The sequence below is a fragment of the Gorilla gorilla genome, chromosome 2 (genome assembly GCF_029281585.2).
Source record: "Gorilla gorilla gorilla isolate KB3781 chromosome 2, NHGRI_mGorGor1-v2.1_pri, whole genome shotgun sequence".
NCBI classification, from domain to species: domain Eukaryota; kingdom Metazoa; phylum Chordata; class Mammalia; order Primates; family Hominidae; genus Gorilla; species Gorilla gorilla.
In genome coordinates this window covers 143,815,352-143,839,807 of record NC_086017.1, presented here as the reverse complement: position 1 = coordinate 143,839,807, position 24,456 = coordinate 143,815,352, and the positions used below count along the sequence as shown (strand labels likewise).

General features: G+C 38.2%; 1 protein-coding gene across 2 annotated transcripts in view; it reads left to right on the top strand.

Annotated features, from left to right (window-relative positions):
* The window catches only part of ACAD11 (acyl-CoA dehydrogenase family member 11), a 102,776-nt gene that overhangs the window by 952 nt on the left and 77,368 nt on the right, over positions 1 to 24,456 (top strand). Inside the window, exons 2-5 of one of the 2 annotated variants that reach the window (XM_004036319.5) lie at positions 14,234 to 14,333; positions 16,326 to 16,451; positions 16,990 to 17,151; positions 19,322 to 19,486. In XM_004036319.5, the coding sequence (XP_004036367.5) occupies positions 14,234 to 14,333; positions 16,326 to 16,451; positions 16,990 to 17,151; positions 19,322 to 19,486 (553 nt within the window). The remainder of the gene's footprint in view (positions 1 to 14,233; positions 14,334 to 16,325; positions 16,452 to 16,989; positions 17,152 to 19,321; positions 19,487 to 24,456) is intronic. The other variant, XM_019023863.4, reaches the window with a different exon arrangement.

Below are 24,456 nucleotides of genomic sequence, written 5' to 3'. Positions count from 1 at the left end.
AGGAGGTCACAGCACCACTTTGGGCCTCAGGTTTTTTGAAGTGAGGTAATGGAACTGAGTGAGAGGATCCTGAGAGTAGCGTTCCCCACCGGGAATCTGGCTTTAGTCTGATGTTTTACAATAGATAATACATTCTTAAAACTTTATTCTAAAAATAACATTGTTACTAATACAGGGCTACAGAAAGAGTCCTATCATTCAGAAAACTGGATCTGTCACTTGCTGTCTGGGAGTTTAAATATGTTACATAAACACTCTGAGAACTAGTTTCCTAAGTTGTAATACCTATTTTGATTAGTCTTATTAATGAAATGAAGTACCGTAATATAGGTGAAAGGGCGTAAAAATTGCAACAACATAGTATGCTAGTGGTGTTTTATCACTGGCATTTATATTCTTTGACTACTGATTTTGGTGAAAATGAAAATAATAATAAATGAGATGGATCAGGGAAAATTTTAGGGTGTAGAATTGGAAGGTCCCATGTCCCAATAGATATTGGAAGACGAAGGAAAAGGTGGAATAAAGAATAGCTGAGATTTCTAGGCTAGAAGCCTTGTGTTGTAACAAACTAAAACAGATCAAAGTTCAAATTTCAACTATTTCAATTGCTGTGGAATTTGGACAGGTTACCCTTTGAACATCTAGTCCTGCTTTGGCAAAAAGGAGATAGTAACGTTCATATTGTAGGAGTGTTGAAGAGGTGCATAACTGAAAGATACTTAATTCTGAACCAAGCTGAATGTTAAACCATAATCGTGTTCAAAAAATGAAATTAGTTGTAAATTAGTTGTGGTATAAAAATTGCTTCCAGAAATGTTGTATAAGCTTGGTTTAATAAATATATATGGAACTCTGGATCCCACAGAGAACACACATTCATTTCTAGGACACATGAAAAAGTTTATAAAAATTGAAAACACATAGGCCATGAAGGAAGTCTCAGAAACTCAAAAGAATCAATCTTTATATTTTGAAAATGTGTGTTTTGGCCAGGTGCAGTGACTCACACTTGTAATCCCAGCACTTTGGGAGGCCAAGGCACGTGGATCACTTGAGGTCAGGAGTTCAAGACCAGCCTGGCCAACATGGTGAAACCCCCAACTCTACTAAAGATACAAAAATTAGCCGGGCGTGGTGGCACGTGCCTGTAGTCCGAGCTACTTGGGATGCTGAGGCAGGAGAATCACTTGAACCAGGAGAGGGAGGTTGCAGTGAGCCAAGATTGCACCACCATGCTCCAGCCTAGGTGACAGAGTGAGACTCAAAAAAAAAAAAAAAGGAATATGTGTTTTTTTTAATGCCAAAAGTTTAACAGAAGATACTAACAAATACATGTTTATAAATTAAGTGATTCATGGATTAAAGAGCCAATAATCTACATAGACAGTAAAAGACTATCAAAGTTCAGTGTACAGAAATCAACTGCATTTCTCTACTTTAGCAACAGTTAAAATGTAATTTTCAAAAACTTACAAGAGCATCAAAAATATAAATTACCTAAGTAAAAGATGTGCAATACCTTTGTAGAGAAATGATAAAACTTTTATTAGGACCTTAAAAAGAATTTTAAAAATTGAGAGATGCCATGTTGTTGAATAGGAATATTCAATATTGCAAACTTTTTTCTTCCAGTTGATCTATTGATTCAAAGCAATGACAATCAAAATCCTAATTTTTTTCTCTAATTTGAAAAAGTGCTCCTAAATTTTATGTGTAAGAGCGAAGGGCTAAGGATAGCAGAAACATTTTTAAAGAACCACAAGGTGGGAAATTTGAATTAAGATGGTATGATATTAGCACAGAGATAGACAGACCAATGAAATAGAACAGAGAGTTCACAGAAAGACCCACATATTTATAGAAGTTTGATAAGTGACAGTGTTGGCACTGAGAGTCAGTGGGGGGGAAAGAAGAACTTTTCAAGAAGTTATACTGGAATAATTGTTATCTGTATGAAGAAATAGAAATTAGACTCTTTATCTCACACAGTTCCAGGTAGATAAAAGAACTGAATGTTAAAGGCAAACTATAAATGTTTGGAAGATGTGTAAGTTATATTTTTGACTTTAGAGAAGAAAATCTTTTAAAGACAACAGCAGAAACCACAAAGGAAATGACTGATAAATTTTCATTAAAAGACTTAAAGTGAAAAGACAGAAGAAAATATTTTCAGTGCATATAATGGTTAAAATATTCAGAATATAACTATAATAGCTCACCAGAAAAATGGGCGAAAACTTGATGATGCTCAACTTTATTATACTGTAGTAATAAGGGAAATGCAAATTAAAAAAAACAACAACAACACAATGAGAAACCATTTCACACCACCAAATTGACTTTTAAAAAATCTGACAATAGACTGGGTGCAGTGGCTCATGCCTGTAATCCCAGCACTTTGGGAGGCTGAAGCAGGTGGATCACCAGAGGTCAAGAGTTCGAGACCAGCCTGGCCAACATGGTGAAACCCCGTCTCTACTAAAAATACGAAATTAGCTGGGTGTGGTGGTGGGCACCTGTAAATCCCAGCTACTCGGGAGGCTGAGGCAGGAGAATTGCTTGAACCTGGGAGGCAGAGGCTTTAGTGAGCTGAGATCACAGCACTGCACTCCAGTCTGGGTGAGACGGAGGCAGACTCCGTCTCAAAAAAAAAAAAAAAAATCTGACAATATCAAGCATCAGGATATTGGGCAACAGGGACTCATATAGGGGTGTGAATTAGTATAGCTGCTATTGAAAAATAACTCAACATGATCTTGTAAAAATGAAGTTGGGAAGATACACATGACCTATGACCTAGCAGTTCTACTCATAGATATATACTCCTGAGACTTTTCTTGTACTACAGTATAAGGGGACAATCTACAAAGATGTTCATTGTACTGTTTGTAATAGCAAAAATCCAGGAAACAACACAATGTCTATAGATACAGAATGGATGAATAAATTGCAGTATATTCACATAATGGAGTAGCATACAACAGTGAAAATGATTCAGCTACAGCTGTACATAACACAGAATGAAAAACGTGAAGAAATTAACAGTATATTGTATACAGAGATAACAAGGGAATGATAAATATAAAATTCAGAATGGTAGTCACTCAAGGGGAAGGACATACAGGGTTTCAAAGACAGTAATTTTCTCCGGGTAGTGAAAATGGTGTTTGTGGCATTACTATTCCTCATGCCTTACCAGTTTTGTAAATACTCTTTTTATCTGCAAGATTTACTTTTAAAATTTGCAAAAATTAAATCTTATTGGAAAGATAAAATATTTAGAATTAATCAATAATGAAAGTATTATATAGCTTGATACAACAAAACTTGTGATTTGCAGCTGAGTGCCTAATATGTATCTGGCACTGTCTCAACCACTGAGGATGTAACAATAATCTTGCCTCCCTGGAACTTCCATTGTATTTGTAGAAGACAGACAGGAAAATCAGCTTCTGAACTTTACAATGTAGAAGTTGATATGTAACATGGAGGAAAAGAGAATAGGAAATGTTTGGGTGTGGGGCAGGAAGATTTCCTTGAGCACACGGCATTCAGCAAAGACTTGAAGGGGGATGAAAATGTGAGCCATGTAAATATCCAGGAAAAGAGTGTTCCAGACAGAGGGGACTGCTAACGCAAAGGCCCTGGAAGGGATGTGTGCCCAGTGTGTTGAGGAAACAGCCCAAATGCCTGAAGTAGTGTAAGCAAGGGCAACAGGGACCCTGTCAGGCAATAAAGAGACTTTGGCTTTTACTTTGAATTGAGAAGGAGAGAGACTTAAAACATGCTTGAGCAGAGGAGGGAAGTAATCTTTAAAAAAACAAACAAACAACAACAACAAAAAAAACAGAATCTCTGCTTCTTGTGTTGAGAGTTGACTGAAGGGGCCAAGGGCAGAAGCAAGGACACCAATGTATTACAGTGTTCCAGCAGGGAGATATTAGTGGCATAGACCAGAGTGGGAGTGTAGAATGGGTAAGAAGTGGTCATAGTGTAAGTATATAGTCACATGCTGCATAATGACGTTTTGGTCAATGACGGGCTGCATGTACGGCAGTGGTCCCATTAGATTATAATACTGTTTACTGTACCTTTTCTATGTTTAAATGTGTTTAGATACACAAATGCTTATCATTATGTTACGATTAATTGCCTGCAGTATTCAGTACAGTCACATGCTGCACAGGTTTATAGCCTAGGAGCAGCAGGCTGTACCATAGAGCTCAGGTGTGTCCTATCGGGTTCAAATCAGCCTATTTATGCTAACTCCAACCAGCCGAGAAGTTTCACAACGAATCAGTGCCAATTAAATGCTTAGGAATTCACGATTTATTGTGTGGCTTCCACACGACAATCATGTAACTCTATCCAACACACATAGGCATTAATAGAGAAGGGAAACACAGCAAGTAGCCTGGGAGACCAGCACACTGACTGAGAAAACCAGGTTTGGTTTTCCTCAGAATGCCCACTGACCTGGTGGTGGGTAGCTGCTCTTTTCCCAGAGGGCTTACCACAGCCAAAGGAAAGGAGGCCTCAGAGTTCTCATGGGCAGAGATTCTGCAGGCATCTCAGCCATGATTGGCTTTTACGGCTCTCCACAGACATCTCCATGGCCATTATCTTCAGCTGACTTTTGGCTTTACTTTCTTGTCAGGTGTCAGGGATGCCTGGCCACAGCAGATGCTATCTTATCACCTCAGTCCACCACATATATGCTTACTACTCTGAGTGGTCAGTGATTTCACTGTAAGCTGAGTCACTTGTTATAAGTGACTCCATTATGAGACATTTATGATCATAAAACATAATTATATATCAGTGCATAGTAGGCTATACCATCTAGGTTTGTGTAAGTGCACTCTAGGATGTTTACACGTGACAAAAATCACTTAACAACATATTTTCCAGAACACATCCCTGTCATTAAGCAATGCATGACTGTATTTTGAAGGGTTTACTGACTGATTAAATGTGGGCTAGGAAAGGAAGAGACGAAGATTATTTCATTTCTGCCTTGGTAACTGAAAGAATAGGGTTATTGTGAACTGAAATGTAGGTGACTACAGAAAAGCAGATTTGAGGGGGGAATTTGAGGAACTCAGTTTTGGAGTGTTAAGTTTCAAGATGCCTTTTAGACATCCAAGTAGATATGTATAGTAAGCAGTTGGTTATGTCTTGAGGTCGGGGCAGAGATCTGGACTAGACATATAAATTTGAGAGCCATCGACAAAAAGAAGATATTTAAAGACATAAGATCGAAGGTCTTACTTAGAAAATAGTTCGCATAAAAAGGAGGTTTGGAGACTGAGTCCAAGGCACCCCAATATTAAGAAGTTAGCAAATTAAGAGAAACCTACAAAGGAGTCTGAGAAGAAGTGGCCAAAGAGGTGGGGGAAAACCATGGTTTGTATTAGTGATCTTGAAAAAGTAGTATTAATGGAAAGAAGGGAATGAAAGCTTGATTGAAATGGGTTTAAGAAGATAGGAGGAGGACGTGTAATCTCTTGAGGAGTTTTTCTACGAAAGGAAATAGAAATGTTTTAAGTAGGGGGGAAGTGAGGTCAAGAGAAAGCTTTTTAAAAAATAACATCATATTTGTATGCTGATGACAGTAATCTAGAAGAGAAAATTTTGTGTAGGAGAGAGGCCTGGAAAGAAGTCCTTAAGAAGGCAGGACTCTAATATGCAAGAGAAGGGGTTGCCCTTAGATAGAAATGTGCACGTCCTTCTGCAGACTTTGGAGGGAAGACAGAATATATGTGTACAGATTATTGTATGCAGTAGATACAGTAGTGTAAGCTTGTGGAAGTTCTCATCTGATTGCTCCTATTTGCTCGTTGAAATAGGAACCTAGGTAATTAATTAGCTGAGAATGAAGATAGAGAAGAAAGGGTTTGAGGAGAGAGAATTATGAAACAGCCATCCAAGAGAATGGGAGAATGAATGAGCTAAGGAAATATGATTGCCAGATGCGGTTCACTTTGAGGTTTGCTGAGGTCATGAATTTGAAGCAAGAATAGATATTTCAGTAGATATTACTAATGCTTTGTCCAGATCCTCTTGGATCCCTTTCTAGTGTTGCTGTACATGTCCTGCCTTTGTTGGTTTTTGCTTCCAATAAACAGCATCTATGCCTCTTTTTTTGGTAAACTGCCCTCAGGCTATTAGAGCACCCTTTGCTCTTACTGTTGTAGTACCTGAGATGGACCTTAACCAATAGTGATTCAGAAGTATGAAATTTTCATTATCCTTGCTTCAGAGACATGTTTTGAACTTTGACACGGCAGAGTTCCCCCATTACCTTTACCCCCACCTACACACTGGTGAGATCAGGCTGAAGCTACCCTCTAAGGGACTTTGTCTTAGATCACACCTTTGCTTAGCTTTCTCCCCTTTCTTGACCTGCTTCCCCAAATTTCTTATTAGTTCCCCAAACATTTCCTTAATAAGTCACTTGTATATAATTTTTTTTCTCATGATCTGTTTATTGGGAACCTAACCTAAAACAGTAATTATGACTGTATGTGTCTTTCTTCAGCTATGGCCAGTTATATCAGTGTAAGCAAAAAAAAATGGATTTAACATGATGGGAGTTTTGCCAAGCAAACACCATGAAGTGAGGAAAGGGCAAGTGAAGTATACTGAAGGTGTATTCAAGGTAGTGGTTATATGATTTGCTATCAAATTTAACCTAGTTAAGGAAAGATGTATTAGTCTGTTCTCATATTGCTAATAAAGACATACCCGAGACTGGGTAATTTATAAAGGAAAGAGGTTTAATGGACTCACAGTTCCACATGGCTGGGGAGTCCTCACAATCATGGCAGAAGACAAAGGAAAAGCAAAGGGATGTCTTACATGAAGTCAGGCAAGAGAGAATGTGTACAGGGGAACTCTCCATTTTAAAACCATCAGATCTCATGAGACTTATTCACCATCATGAGAACAGCACAGGAAAGACCCACTGCCATTATTCAATTACCTCCTACCAGGTCTCACCCATGATACATGGGAATTGGGAATTATGGGAGCTACAATTCAAGATAAAATTTGGGTGGGGACACAGCCAAACCATATCATTCCACCCCTGACCCTTCCCAAATGTCATGTCCTCATATTTTAAAATGAATCATGCCTTCTGACAGTCCCCCAAAGTCTTATTTCAGCATTAACTCAAAAGTCCACCGTCCAAAGTCTCATCTGAGACAAGGTAAGTTCCTTCTGCCTATGAGCCTGTAAAATCAAAAGCAAGCTAGTTACTTCCTAGATACAATGGGGGTACAGGCATTAGGTAAATATACCTGTTCCAAATCAGAGAAATTGTCCAAAATAAAAGGGGCTACAGGCCCCATGCAAGTCCAAAATCCAGTGGGACAGTCTTAAAGTTCTAAAATGATATCCTTTGACTCCATGTTCACATCCAGGTCACAGTGATGCAAGAGGTGGGCTCCCACAGTCTTGGGCAAAGGATATGGTCGGGGGATATGAGGTGAATGGCAGTATGATCAATGGATGGTAGGTCAAGTATTGATTGAAGGATTGTTGGAATTGAGGCACTAGCAGGAGTGAGTGGAAAGGTAGGAGGTTAGAGGTAGAAATGTTTAGAAACTAGGATTATTCAGTGCTTTTACTGTTGATATTGCTAAAGTGTAGGGTGTAACTCCTAGAATTACTGGCTGAGATAGTGTCAAGGAAAATATCACTGGTGGAGAAAAATTCAAGGAACTGATGGGCCTAAATGTTAAAAGGGACATCTGTGTAGATTTTGAAATCAGTAATTAAGACAGGAGTAGTGTTAATGAGAGTAATAGTGAATTATGCCAAGATCCTTAAGAAATGAGGATAAATGATCTGAGAGTTAGTAGGTGACTGCAAGAAAAAGGGGTAGAGGGTGGCAGAGTCTCATGGCCTGAGATTCAAAGCTGAGGGAAGAATTTACACAGGAGGGAGAGCAAAGAGTCTGGAAGTGGCAATGAGTTTCAGGAAGGATACAGACTCCATCCAGGCTTACTAGAAGACTGATGTGGGAAAAACATCTATCACTTAAGAAGCCTACAAAGGAAACAGGATCCTCATGGAATATTCAGGTTTTAGTTAGAGCAAGGAGGTGAAGGGTCTATTCAGAGAAGATATTGAAGCTGTATGGAATTGTGAAAGACTGTGAGTTCCAGGGGCACAGTGGAAGGATATCAGGAGTTGAGGGGGTGGAGAAGATGTGGGAGAAAATAGGGAATGTGCAGAGCCTTATGGGAATTACAATGCAGTAAACAAGTATAAAAGGGGAATTTGGGACTTCAGGTATTGATGATATAAAGAGGGATAAAGAACACAATGAAACCAGTTCTGGTGGTCTCAAGGTAGTAGTGCTGTCAGTGATAGGAAATGGGAAGTTGTAGGTATGTATTGGGGCTGGGGAGGGACAGTCTTACACTCAGTTAAGTAGTCTGGACTCACTGTTTTTCTTATTTTTTTAGTGATGCCAACTTTAAAAGCCTTTGTCCTCTATCATGAATTGTACTTTCTACCTATTTATCATGTGGATAAAGTGCAACTGTATTTCCTTACCCTGTGTATATTCAGATATTCAAAATGTCTAATAATATATGAAATAGCAGCCCAAGTATGATTTTTTTAAAAAAACTGTCACTAAACTGACTTCCTACAAATCAGAGTAGGATTTCATGACTGTGTGTTCATGTTCAAACTTCATGTTGAGTTTTGGTTGGCTTATTCTGTTTCTGTAGTCATGGTTCCAGAAGACACACCTCTAGAGGATGGGCAACCACTTCTAGGGAAGTCCCTAGCAAAGCACCTAGCATGGTGCTAGCTCTGGTACACTGTGATAACGGCAGGGTTTTTACCCTCTCCAGCTCTTTTGGCTGATGTTAAATTCTTCCTTCTCAGTAATGAGATTCTTGACCAGTCATTGATGACTCCATTGCACTTGTCAGGAGTCTTGTGTTTGACTTCATCTTTGATTCTGCTTTGCCGTCTCTCATTTTTCACTGTGGCCTATTGAATACATAGGATCTGAGCAACTTCTTACAAGAAACTCTGTCTCTTTGTTTCTCGTTTTCCAGCTTTGTACTTCTATGCCTCTTGGACCAAATACTCAGTGTTTCCATGGGCAAACACTGGGTCATTTGTCTTTTAATCTTCTTTTTTTCCTGATCTCTTATCAACAGCAAACACATTTGAGATGCTGTTGGCATCAATATAAAAAGTTATTTAAATTTGTGGAAATCCAAAGGGTTTAGGAGGAATGCCTGTGAGTTCAAATTTGCCGGGCTGGTTGTTATCCTTCATCATTGCTCACTCAATTTTGTAAACCTTAATGAGCAAACCTGAAGGGGGCCAGCCCCTCCACACCTGTGGGTATTTCTAGTCAGTCTGGACAAGAGACTGAGAAAAGAAATAAGACACAGAGACAAAGTATACAGAAAGAAAAGTGGGCCCAGGGGACCGGCGCTCAGCATACGGAGGACCTTCACCAGCACCAGTCTCTGAGTTCCCTCAGTATTTATTAATTACTGTTTTCACTATCTCAGCAAGAGCAATGTGGCAGGACAGCAGGGTGATAGTGGGGAGAAGGTCAGCAAGAAAACATGAGCAAAGGAATCTGTCACAAATAAGTTCAAGGGAAGGTACTATGCCTAGATGTGCACGTAGGCCAGATTTATGCTTTTCTCCACCCAAACATCTCAGTAGAGTAAAGAGTAACAGAGCAGCATTGCTGCCAACATGTCTCACCTCCCACCACAGGGTGGCTTTTCTCCTATCCCAGAATTAAACAAATGTACAATTGGGTTTTATACCGAGACATTCAGTTCCCAGGGGCAGGCAGGAGACAGTGGCCTTCCTGTATCTCCACTGCAAGAGGCTTTCCTCTTTTACTAATCCTTCTCAGCACAGACCCCCCACGGGTGTCGGGCTGGGGGACGGTCAGGTCTTCCCCATCTCACGGGGCCATATTTCAGACTATCACATGGGGAGAAACCTTGGACAATACCTGGCTTTCCAGGGCAGAGGTCCCTGCGGCTTTCCGCAGTGCATTGTGCCCCTGGTTTATCGAGACTGGAGAATGGTGATGACTTTTACCAAGCATACTGCCTGCCTGTAAACATTTTGTTAACAAGGCACATCTTGCACAGCCCTAGATCCCTTAAACCTTGATTCCATACAACACCTGTTTCTGTGAGCTCAAGATTGGGGCAAAGTTACAGATTAACAGCATCTCAAGGCAAAGCAATTGTTCAGGGTACAGGTCAAAATGGAGTTTCTTATGTCTTCCCTTTCTACATAGACACAGTAACAGTCTGATCTCTCTTTCTTTTCCCTACACAAACCAAACTGGTTGTCAGAGTAGATAGTTAGTGAAGGTCTGAGTCTGTTCAGTGGTTTTATTAAACGCACTTGGTCAGAATAGTCATGATTTCCACCAAAGGAAAAGGAGTAAAATTAAAAAGCAGCAAATCCTAAATATTTTCAAATCTCTGCACAAGGGATAAGTGGCTTCCTGGATATCCACAAACACAACTAATTCCCTTATCAGGGCCTATGCTTTTTTTTTTTTTTCCAGTTCCTTTCTGTTAAAAAATTCCTATAGGAATTTCTGAGTTTCTAAAGCTTAGAGATGCAGGTAGATGCACCCTCTAGGATGATGCCATGAGTCTGAGACTTGTTAACCATGATATAAATAAAGGGTTAAAAATCTTTTCTCCTGCTCTATGGGTAAATTTATTTAATTTTCTAGCTCTGTAATTCTGAAAACTTGGTAAAGGTGGCATATCAGATGTGTTTCCAGGCAACATTGCTTATGGTAAAAATAACATCTAATTAGTAAACTGCATCTGAACTGGAAGGTCTGTAAATGAACTGTTTAAGTATCTGGTGGAAAGGCATAGCTTTGGGCTTCCCTAAGTGTAGAGGGTTCTTTCAACTAGTTATGTCCTTTGCTAGGGCCCTGGAAGCTGGTGCCAAAAGACTGCTACTACAGATAATGGCTTCTGTAGGGCATGAGGCTTTACTATGATCTAAATGTTTGTGTCCCTCAAAAATTCATATGTTGAAATCCTTACTCCTAAGGTAATGATATTAAGAGGTGGGGGGTCTTTGGGAGATGATTAGATCATGAGTACAGTGACCTCAAGAATGGGATTAGTGTTATAAAAGAGACCCCAAAGAACTGCCTTGCCCCTTCCACCATGTGAGGAAAGAGCAAGAATGTGCCATCTATAAGAAAGTGGGTCCTCACCAGACACTGAATCTGCTGGTGCCTTGATTTTTGACTTCCCAGGCCCCAAAAATGTGAGAAATAAATATCTGTTGTTTATAAGCTACCCAGTCTATGGTATTTCATAATAGCAGTCTGAATAGACTACCAGCCTAAATAGACTAAGACTTCTAAATCAAGGTGGTACCCATACTCACCCATTTCCTGATCTCATTCCCTCTCACCTGAGCTGTCACCGAGGGGGAATGGGGGCATGGAGTAAACCCTGGACTGCTGCAAGGGGTCTGCTGAAGAAACTCATCTGATGCTGCCATGCCAACATCCTGTTTTTCCTGTCTGTTTATGCTTCTAAGGGAACCAATGCTATGGATGGCTTAGTAGGGTCTCGTGAGATTGTCTGTTTAAAGTCTTCTCTAACCAAGTAAGTGTCCATGGCTGCACACTTACATGCAAAGATTTTCTATTTGTTAATGGAGGTTAGACACATCAAAAGTACCATCTCTTAGGTTATAGATCAACACATTTCTCTCAGCACCAAATATGTTGTCCAAGAACTAACCAATAGTTCTGACTATTGGTTCAATGATGATTCTTATATTGAGACCATCAATGGTTCCAGGCTATTTGGAGGCCTGATGGTTGGAGTAGTTAAATTTAGCAAGTACTGTATTGACAGTGTTGACAATGATCCTCCCATGCAAATGGGCTTCTGCAATTTTTTTTGTCTTTGTTATAACCATTTTAGATACTTCCTCAAAAGAGAAACTTTTAATTGTTTTTGTTTGTTTTTGAGAAATTCATGTAACATAACATTTAAAAATTTAACCGTTTTAAAGTGTACAAGTCAGTTGTTTTCCATATATTCACAATGTTATACAACCATCACCACTATCTAGTTCTAAAACATTTCCATCGCCCCCAAAGAAACCTCATAGTTCCCAATTTTTTCCTCCCCCATCCCTGGCTGCTACTAATCTACTTTCTGTCACTATGGATTTCCCTATCCTGGACATTTCATAGACATGGAATCACATAATATGTAGTCTTTTGTGACTAGCTTCTTTCACTTAACATAATATTTTCAAGATTCATCCATGTTGTAGCATGGATCGGCATTTTATTCCTGTGTATTGCCAAACAATAATCCATTGTATAGATATACCACATTTTGTTTATCCTTTTGTCTGCAGATGGATATTTGAGCTGTTTCTAATTTTTGGCTGTTGTGAATTGTACTGCTGTGAACATTCATGTACAAGTTTTTGTGTTTATGTGTTCAGTTCTCTTGGATATATATGTAGAAGCAGACTTGCTGGGTCACTCTATCTTCAACAAGAAGCTTTTAGTTTTTTCTTTGTATTTCATTTGGGTCATTTACTATCATGAAAGACCAGTGCTTTATATAAGACTAGAGAACTGCCTCATCAAAAATGCATCCAATCAGATGTTTGGCATTTTTTAAAAAATGTGTTTGTAAGATTCGTTGTTGCCAGACATGATGGCTCCCGCCTGTAATCCCAGCACTTTGGGAGGCCCAGGCAGGCGGATCACAAGCCTCATCAAAAATGCATCCAATCAGATATTTGGCATTTTTTAAAAAATGTGTTTGTGAGATTCGTTGTTGCCAGACGCGGTGGCTCACTCCTGTAATCCCAGCACTTTGAGAAGCCCAGGCGGGCGGATCACGAGGTCAAGAGATCGAGACCACGGTGAAACCCCGTCTCTACTAAAAATACAAAAAATTAGCCGGGTGCGGTGGCGGGCGCCTGTAGTCCCAGCTACTGGGGAGGCTGAGGCAGGAGAATGGTGTGAACCCGGGAGGCAGAGCTTGCAGTGAGCCGAGATCGCGCCACTCCAGCCTGGGCGACAGAGCGAGACTCCGTCTCAAAAAAAAAAAAAAAAAAAGATTCGTTGCAATTGATGGTTTGCAGCATCAGAGATAAATTGTTCTCTATCAATAAAGACAGCATAGCCTGTGGTGGTCCTATTTCCTGACCACTGGTGATTATCTCCACCTTCCTATGGTAAAAGGCACTCACTCAGGATTAGATGGTACCAAAACCAGTGCTCCTTGATATGATTGCCAGGGAGGATGGGTCTGATTTATAGAAGACATAGACACTGGGGCTGCTGCCAGACTCAATCTAGGCTCATGCTTGTTTTTTCCTGATGGAGGTTGGAGTCCTGGGAAGAAGCTCCAAAGATTTTTTTTTCTACTTTCTCCTATTACCTGTTACCTTAAGGATTGATTCTTCTGTTTATTTAATTTAGGATCTCTCCTTTATACAGTTGGATTCTTCAAAAGTTGGGCGATTCTTAAATGCCCATATTATAAGTGAAGGAATAGACTGAATAGTTTTGGTAGCTGAAGTGTCTATCCTTAGTTTAGGTGAGAATTTCTGTTCATCTGGCAGGGAAAGTCAATGCCATGGTGTCTGTGAGTTACTTGGGCCAGCACTGCACTTCCCTGGGCCAGATGCTCACTGTGGGACCTCACTTCTCAGAACTCCCACTGTAGAGAGCTCAACTCACGCACTAGCCTTGTTGACACTTATGAGGGTTATCTCTCTAAAGGCAGATGAGGGGGCATTAAGCCAGCTGTTCCTGCATCTTTTAATTCATTTTCTGACTGATAACTAACAATCTCTTCTCAGATTGTTTATTTACTTAGATCAGTCATTGTTCTACAAGTTTACTTAGATCAGTCATTGTTCTACAGGTACTCCTGATAAAACTTAGGATTTGCAGTCAGGAAGTGGGGTCCTCTCTTCTACCTCTGTGAGTCACAGATTCTCCAGCTGCCAGTATGTTGCCATCTGCTTTAATATCATCTAGAAATTCATGTTGTGAGCTGCTGATAGCACCCCTCTTGATTTTCCAGCATTGAGATGAATTTATTTTCATTTGTTTCTTCTGACATTTCAGTAGGATTTGGGGATGACGGAAAACATATCTTTGTAATTGACCTTTTTTTTTTTTTTTACTTTTATCTAGAGCAGGAAAGTCCAATCCAACCTTTTATCTCCAGAAGGGCTTTCAAACATATGTGCTCAGGAAAAAACCACCAGGTTCACTTCTTCCTAAAGCACATCAGGTATAGTATACAAATGTAATGATAAATTCTTTGGTGACAAATAAATGCTTTTAATACACACAAAGCCAATTTACTTTTAAAAGGCATCTTATGATTGCCAAATAATATAAAATGTATTTTATTTCTAATGAAAATTTCCCTTGAATTATATCTTTTTTTGTTTTAAAAAATTATTTGAGGTTGAAATGTAAGTCTATCTTTAGCCTATTAATCTTGAACAACACCCAGTTCTTTTGTGTATTTGATTTTCCTCTACGTTGTTTGCTAGAAGTAAAATCAGCCAATGAATATTTTCAGTGCTACTCGTCTGTAGATATTTTGTTTTGTTATATATTTAAATTATTATATGTAATAGTATCTACTCAGAATTATTTTAATATATTTGCCATGACAATCCTCTAATCTTTTGGTGATAAAAAGAAAGATTTGAATAAGTATTTTATAGTACTCTAAATATTAGACAGTGAGAATTCTAAAAGATTTTTGTTAAAAACTAGGTTTTTCTGTCTTGAGAAAACAGGTATTATCTATGGATTTTCAGAGAACAGGAGGGGACAGAAATCAAAGCACTGGAGAACATTAAAAGCACTGTGCATATTTAGGGTATAGCCGTAATCATGTACAGCAGGTGCTTCCCAGACCCAGGTCACTGGGGAAGGACAATTGTGGGGTAGGCTTAATACCACAGTAATAGAGAATGTAGATTCTATGGGACTTTCTTGGTCCCATATCCTATTCCCAGAAACATGAAGTAAGTTGGATGCTTAAGATAAAAAAAAGTTGGGTAACTTTTATTAAATATCAATATAGTGTGGCTGAAGGAGAATCCCCACCCGTGCCCCAATAAACAGTTTTATTTGTCTCTTTTCTTGATAACATCCCACCTGAACACACCAGAACAGGGCATAATGCTCTCGGCCCAAGTACAGCTGCCAAGGATCTGGAGTACTCTGTTTCAACTCCCTTCTGTTTTCTCAACTCTGCATTGAAAAAAGCAATGCTCCAGCTCTGTGATCCACTTTTTGCTTCTCTAACCCTTTTGCCCTCTCCCCCTTACCCCCTCCCCCTCGTTTCCCAACACCTGAGTGGTTAACACTTCTTTCCACAGCCCTTGGTACTGCTGGCTGCTCTCACCTTGAACATGGGTTTCGTTACTTTCCTGTTCCAGTTATTGCCGCAGCCCCTGCTTTACTTCCTGATGTCAAAATGAGCTGCATAGCTTCCCCTCCTTAGAATGGTCAGTCACCATTGCCTGAGTCTGGGGCCAGGTGACTACATGTAGATAAGCCATCCTTACTTGGCCTGCATCAACAGCTCTGCCCTTGGGTCCTGAGTGATAGCCTGTGCATCTGTCCTAATTAAGGAAGCCATTTTTTCCCCACTATCTTATTTAGGCTCCAGTTTGCTTCTAGCTGCCTACTTTCCTGCTGGTTATCTTGAGCTCCACAGCAGTCCTGAGTGCCAGGAAAGATCCCCATGCCCCTGCCCTGGAAACACATGCCTCCCTTGCTCTCCAGAAGGAGCAGGTACTTTTCCTTCCACCACCACTCACCTCTCACCCCCAGCTCTTTGTAGCTGACTGTGGCAGAGTGCTAGAATAGAGACTTACCTGAGCTTCCTTGGAAGACATGAAAGAGCGAGCAGCCAGCCAGGGAACTGCTGTGGAAAAAGGGATGTTTTATGATAAAATATGTGAAATATTGTGAACAGTAACTATTGCCTTCACATTATCAGAGCCAGGATTAAGTCTCATGCAGGTGCTCATCTTCTTATCCTAATTAAATTACATTTTTTAGTAGTGGTCTAATTTATAATCATAATGATTACACCAAGACTACTATTAGGCAAGTTATTACTATTATCCTCTGGAGTTTGTGTTGATACTGTTTTACAGTTGTTTTCTAGCCTTAAGATTAGCTCATGAGTAGTTATTAAATTTAATTACAATTAAATCAGTTTCTCTGATTTTTAATGATTCATCATCCTATTTAGATTGATAGAGAATTTAAAGTCCAGAAAGCCTTGTTTTCAATTGGATTCCCCGTTCCCAAGCCTATACTGTACTGCAGTGATACTTCTGTCATTGGAACAGAATTTTACATAATGGAACATGTGCAGGTAAATTAACACTTAATTTTGTTGCTTTTACTTTTAATTATGAAGTTAATTAAGATGTTTTATTATGATACTTAATAAATGATATAGTTTGTTATTTAACATTTTAAGTAATTAGATTGCATTGCAAAGGTTTACAATTTTGTTCAAATTTGAGCACTTACAAAGGGAGGGATGGAATGGACAAGAAACAAATTTAGTAATTAGGGGGTATTGACTTATTCTTAAATTTTCCTCTAGGTGTCAGTAAAGAGCTATCTGTAATGGCAATAACCAAATTGTCCATAAGGTAGCAGGGAAAACAGACTCCACATAGGTCAAGCCATTAAGAACAATAAATTCAAAATGTGTTTTAAATTTTTTCTGTAAAATAGTTGAGAGTAGTTTTGATGTTTATATTCATCTTGGCATATGCTTTTATTTTCCCTTTGGCATGTATACTCTAATATTAAATATGTTTCACAAATGAATGTTTTTCTAGTATATTCGACAAAGTATTGATTATACACATTTAAATAATCTGTTGTAATCACTTCCATAGGGTCGAATCTTCCGTGATTTAACAATTCCTGGACTTAGCCCAGCAGAACGTTCAGCCATATATGTGGCCACGGTAGAAACACTGGCTCAGTTACATTCCTTGAATATACAGTCACTGCAGCTGGAAGGATATGGTATAGGTGCTGGGTACTGCAAAAGACAGGTAATGCATCCACATTAATAGCTATTTTTTTCAAGTTCTTGTAAATAATATACCTTATTAGTCAACAAAAAAAGCTATTATTGTATAGTTTTCTGAAGCTTGGCCATGACTTTTAACATTGTCCTTCAGAATGACTAGTTTTTAGTATAAAATTATCTTATGTTTTTATATTAGGTTTTGTTCAGCAAAATCTTCTGTTTTAGACTCTTAATTTTCCAATACTTTTAACTATACAGTTTTTTCTTCTTCTTCTTCTTCTTATTTTATTTATTTATTTATTTTGAGACGGAGTCTCCCTCTGTTGCCCAGGCTGGAGTGCAGTGGTGCAATCTCTGTTCACTGCAAGCTCTGCCTCCCAGGTTCACGCCATTCTCCTGTCTCAGCCTCCCGAGCAGCTGGGACTACAGGCTCCCGCCATCACGCCCTGCTCATTTTTTTGTATTTTTAGTAGACATGGGGTTTCACCGTGTTAGCCAGGATGGTCTCAATCTCCTGACCTCGTGATCTGCCCGCCTCAGCCTCCCAAAGTGCTGGAATTACAGGCGTGAGCCACCATGCCCGGCCTACAGTTTTTTCTTTCTCAATTGGACTAGCAGACATTTATTAAGCTTGACTGTGTGTTTAATACCTGCTGAGTACTGTGTTAACTATCAAGAAAAATATACAATAGGTTCTTCCCCACAGGAACTTATGGTCATTTTTGAGAGACCTGTACATGCATGTCATTCATGAAACCTGAAAATGGTATAAAAGAGTGTAAAATCTAGTAGTAAATTGTTTGATACTCACCATGATTCAAAGGGTGGAAGTTGGGATGCCCTTGCTTATATAGAGAAAGCTTCCTGGGAGAGATATCTTATAATGAGTATTTAAGGAAAGATAAAATTTGGAGTGATGGAGATCATTTTAAATTAAAGGAAAGCAATACTAGATATATATGGGGCTGCTTTCCTTTGTAAGCATATCATTTTGTGGGGGTTAAGGAAGAGAAAAGGGAACTAAAGTTTAGAGTGTACTCACTATATGCTAGGTCCTACATGGCAGAGTGAGTTGTCGACCTCTCTTTTTTGATCTTTACAACAACTTTAAGATATAGGTATTATTACTCCCATTTTGCAGATGAAGAAAGGGAGGCTTGCATCAATCAAGTAATACAAAAGTAAGTGGCTTAGATATAATTTAAACCCAGGTTGATATGACTAGATAAGACCAAGTAAAGGTCTTTGCTCTATTGCACTAAGTTGAGCAAAGATACCTTGGGAAATGGAGATAAAAAAGCAAATAAACAATATGGTCCCACCTGTTGGAGGACTTTACGAGTAAGTTGATTTGTTTGCATTCAATTCTAAGAACAATAGAAGATCTTTACACTATTCATACCTGTAATATATTTAGAAAATTCTATGGGTAATAAGAAAGAGTATTAAAATGAAAAGTAGGCCGGGCACGGTGGCTGAAGCTTGTAATCCCAGGACTTTGGAAGGCCAAGGCAGGTGGATCACGAAGTCAGGAGTTCGAGACCAGCTTGACCAATATGGTGAAACTCTGTCTCTACCAAAAATACAAAAATTAGCTGGGTGTGGTGGTATGCATCTGTAATCCCAGCTACTTAGGAGTCTGAGGCAGGAGAATCACTTGAACCTGGGAGGTGGAGGTAGCACTCCAGCCTGGGCAACACAGCGAGACTCTGTCTCAAAAAAAAAAAAAGTAAATGTCTTCTTTTTTCTTCTAGTCCCCATATTCCGTTTTTCAGGGGTTACTTATTTCTCATGACCCTTTCCAGAGATTATCTATGCCTATATATTTGTGTGTGTGTGTGTGTGTGAGAGAGAGTGTGTGTGCGTGCGTGTGTGTGTTTGTATGCATTCTTTTTTTTTTCTTCTACAAAGTAGTTGCTGAATAAAGACTAGAACCCATATCTCTTGATCCCTAGGCCAGTATTTTTCTCCTGATAAAAAGCTAGGTAAGTAAAATGGAACTATATGGAAAAGAGACTTAAATGTTTAAGGTTTAGGCTGATTTGAGTGTTTTAGGATGACAGGAGTATCACCAGCATGGGTCTTAAGTATTTAGGAGTAAAACAGCATTTGAATTTTGTTTTAATTTTAGAATTGCTAGATCCTACATTCCAGTTTCAGCTTTACCATTTTTCTTATTTATATGTCTTTAGGTATCAACCTGGACAAAGCAATATCAAGCTGCAGCTCATCAGGACATCCCTGCCATGCAACAGCTATCGGAGTGGCTAATGAAGAACTTGCCCGATAATGACAATGAAGAGAATTTGATTCATGGAGATTTCAGACTAGATAACATAGTTTTCCACCCGAAAGAGGTACAGTTAGCTATGTTTACAATTAATTGAGTAGGTCTGTTTTGTGACACAGTACTAAGTAAATGCTCCCCCCAGAGCACTGAGGGAGCCCAACCCACTCCCTGTTCCCCTACAGCTCAGGACTGTCGTCACCACTCAAAATTTTTAGAAAGGAGTCCTGCAGATTTTCCAGCATAAGTTAGCTGCCTACCTTTAAGACTGGTTCTAATCCCAAGTGGTATCTGGTTTACTGCTTAAAAGGATTTGGGAATTTTACATGCATGATGCTGTTTTCTTCAAATAAGTTTTCATCTACTAGTTACAATATTTAGCTTATCCATGTTCTTGCTTTTTTTTCTGGTTCATTTATACTTCTTTGGGGTTTTTAGCCCTATCTCATGAAGAATTTATTATTTGTTTATTACAAACTCTGAGAATAGAGAATTCCAAAAGCTTCTTGAGGCTTCAAAAGAATTACATGAGATTAATATAACCTTGCTCTATGTAAATGTGCATACTGTATTCTTTATAAAGAGTATAAAAAAATGAAAGCTGTAATCCTCCACTGAGCACCTACAATGAGGCCTAGGATTACAGTATAGTAGGAATGAATCCTGCTTCTGAGAGGAGGATTTTCTGGGTTCATTAGTTTCTTAAAATGCTAAGATGTTTTAGGGCAGGAAGAGCTAGTGGCACTGATGAATTCTGAATTCTAACCTTGTTAATTATCTACCCTGAGATTATAAAAATTAAATATGCTAATTTATAATCTAGATAATTATAAAAGCATATGCCTGGAAACATAGCAGGATCTGGCCTGTATTTGATCTGTGTCATTTAATTAATATTTTAGTCGAGTCTACATAATATTGAGTCTCTATAGTAGATAACAAATTAGAACCCACTAGACTTGGAGTTCCTTTAAAACAATGACTATATCTTATTCATCTTTATATTGCAGGTGCTTATATGATTCTGATGAATCTATGTTGAAGGGATTAATTTTAGTTAATTATTCACTAGCAACTATTTCCATCTCATAAATTTATGCTTAACTTTCATTCCCTAGCAGTGTGAACTTAAAGCATGTTATTCAATCTCTCTCTGTGCCTCTGTTTTTATTTTAACTTTTTGTTTTGAAATAATTAGAGTCCCACAAAAAGTTGTAAAAGTGTTATAGTACAGAGAAGTCCTGTGTATCCATCATCCAAATTCTGCAAAATGGATATTATACAACTATGGTACATTATCAAAGCCAGGAAATTGACATGGTGTACCTTTTAAAATTGAAAAAAAAAAATTCTGAGTTGCTGGGCAGCTAAAATGAAACAGTCAATGTGGAGCAACTAGCTGGTACCTGGCACATCAATGATGCTCAGTTTATTTCAGGTACCCTCATTTTTCCATTTTTTCCCCTTCATTTTTCTCTCTGACTTTTCTTAGACTACTTGTCAAGCTTCTTCAGAAAAATATTAGGGTATAAGTAAATGCTTCATAATATGTACAAAAACCTAAACAGTGGTTGTAGGGGATGGAATTATAGGAGACATAATTGTACATTTCTGTAATGTTTAGGGTTTGATGTTTTTTGGTTTTTATTTTTAAAACAACAGCATGTTTAATTTTTGTCATCAGAAAACACAACAATTAAGAAAGAAGAAAAAACAATTTTAAATGACAAACCTTCCAGGAATGTGTGGAGTAAGCCAGTAAAGGAAACTACAGGATATGGCAAAACGAAATTATTTTCTGTTACTTATTTACAAAGTATTTAAAGCATGTTTGGGCAAGTATTTCAGTAGCACAATATGCTCGCTGCAATGTTGAAAAGAAATCCAGTTTTCCTGGAAAATGTTGATTTTCCAAATATAAATTTTACCAGTAGAGAAATGTTTAAGATCTTGGAGTTTAATGTAAAATCTGCATATCGTCATTTCAACTTGAAAAATATATTTAATTAGAAACATCCATTGGAACTTGTCAACTTCAGTGATCTAGAAATTGAAACCCCTTATTTTTGACCTCACCCTCTTTACCTTCTGTTCTTTTATTTCTCTGCATCTTCCCTGAACACTGCAAATTTGATTGCTGTTAATTTAGAATCCATAAGCCCTTCATGACTTCACTTGACTTCTTATCCTACATAAGCCACATGGTCATAATCAGTCATCTCAAAAACTACCTTTAGTATCAATTTCATTAATAATTTTTTGACTATAGATGTATGCAAGTAATATAAGAATTATAAAGTGTCCTGACCTTAGGTTACTTATTATTCTAGAATCTTCCCGTCCTGACTTTATATCATCATTATTATTATTATTTTACTTTTTATTTTTTCTAATAACCCTACAGGGGATGTCCATCACCCCTTGACTTTAACCAGTTTCTAGCCCTAAACTTGAATCCTCATATTTTTGCTGCACAATAAAGTCGTGAAGTAAGGTTAATTGGATCTGGGACATTTTTATGCCACATGATTTTATCTAGGCTGTAACTTCATCTCTTAGTAAAACCTGTGACATTTAAAAAATGGCTTTTCTAAATCTTTTCCCTTCTTCTCAAACTCTCACATTTCTTGTCCCATCTCGGTTCCCACTCTCAGCATATGGTCTTGTCTTCTACCTAACTCATCTTTGTCCTTTCAGTCATTTTCCAGCATAGCCTGCTTTCTAGGAATTACACCATGCCCCTCAAAGTTCTCTTTATATTGTTGAAGACATTTTCGTCCGCTACACAATATCACCTGTATGCAGATTGATGGGTGATATTTTTCTTTAGCCTCATTGCCAAGAAAATTTGTCCCTCTTGAGCAGCTGGTTTGTTTTTGACCTGCATACACTATAAAGATTGTGACTGACCATGCTTCACACTTTATTTTACCCGCTATAAAATTCAAAGCAAATTTTACTACCCACACTAACAACTATGCATGTCCTATCACATTCAATTATGTGTAATAACCTTACTCCTAGCTTCATCTTTTCATTACAAATTCTATTATTTTCTTCCCTGCCTTCTTCATCTACTGTTTGTTCTGTTGGATTGTATGTATTTTTTGTTTGTTTCGAATGCCAATACACATACATATTAATAAAATTCAATGGTGTAAAAAATATACATAAAATGAATCTCTTTATAAAGAAGATAATTTAAAAAACTAAAAGCTTTCTGTTGAGCTGAGGTTTCAGAAAAACTATCAAAAATAATTTTACTAATAAGTTCCCTAGCAGCAGTAAGACGAACTAGTAAATGTCGAGATCAACCACTAAAAGTTATGTTGAGCTTTTAATAACTCTCAACACAAACAGGCATCAACAGGACTCTAATTAGCTATTGCTAATTAATTTGCACTAATTTATGCAATTTGATGAGCCATCAGCTTTTCTCACTGGCTGTTGTTTTATAGCTTTGTGTTTTTACCCCAAAAGTGGTTCAGATATTCTGAAAAGTAACTCCAGAGAAGTTTCCCAATTGTATTAAAAAAGAAAAGTAATCATTTATAGCATAAGTAAGTGCCTCATCTTTACTCTGGATGTTAAAAGCATAGATAACAAATAGAATGATGTAAGAGAAAAATGCATCCATCCTCTTCAGTAGTTTCACAAATCTAGCTAGTATAGTAATTTATAATATTTATAATATTATAAATTTATAGTATAATATAACCACAACAAAAGCTCTTATAAAGTCATAGAGAAAGGAGTGATCAATTTTTTTCCACAGTAACAATGGCAAAGTTTTGATTGCCTGGCTATATATGCCAGGCTCTGAACATATTCATCAAATAAATACATATTGGCCATCTGTTGTGTGCCAGGTTCTTTGCTAGAAACTCATAAATGAACTATACGTGCTACCTGCCCATTTAATCTTCAAACTAACCCTGTGTAAGAGGTGTATATTATGGCTGAGAAAATTGAGGATTACAGAGGTTAACTAACTTGTCCAGAGTTATACAGCCAGCAAATGGTAGAGCTAGGGTCTGAATACAGGCCTGTCTGATTCCAAAGCCCATATTTCCACACAAAGCTACAAGAATGTGTGTAAGTTTGCCAGAGGAGCAAGGGAGTGCAAGCACACAGTTATATGGAGGCATGAAACCCAGTAACTCATATTACCCAAATGGGGTCTGCAGTTTTATGTAGCTTGGATAACTTGCCTAGAGTATTGCTGCAGCTGCCTCAGTGCCCGCCCCCCATAGTATATTGAAATCATAGTAGCCAGAGTTACCCTCTTAAAATACAGATCATGTCATATCACTCCAATATATAGAACCCTCCAGTGAAGGTTCCCCTCTCTGGACCTCATCCATCCTGCCTTAATCCCTTAAAGTAACCACAGCCATTTCTATTAGTTTGGTGCAATACCTTTTCAACTTTGAGTATTCATTTATAATTTTTCTTTATTTTTTTATTTTTTTATTATTTTTATTTTATGTATATTTATTTTTTATTATACTTTAAGTTCTAGGGTACATATGCACAGCGTGCAGGTTTGTTACATATGTATACATGTGCCATGTTGGTGTGCTGCACCCATTAACTCATCATTTAGCATTAGGTATCTCTCCTAATGCTATCCCTCCCCACCCCCCCACCCCACAACAGGCCCCAGTGTGTGATGTTCCCCTTCCTGTGTCCAAGTGTTCTCATTGTTCAATTCCCACCTATGAGTGAGAACATGTGGTGTTTGGTTTTTTGTCCTTGCGATAGTTTGCTGAAAATGATGGTTTCCAGCTTCATCCATGTCCCTACAAAGGACATGAACTCATCATTTTTTATGGCTGCATAGTATTCCATGGTGTATATGTGCCACATTTTCTTAATCCAGTCTATCATTATTGGATATTTGTGTTGGTTCCAAGTCTTTGCTATTGTGAGTAGTGCCGCAATAAACATACGTGTGCATGTGTCTTTATAGCAGCATGATTTATACTCCTTTGGGTATATACCCAGTAATGGGATGGCTGGGTCAAATGGTATTTCTAG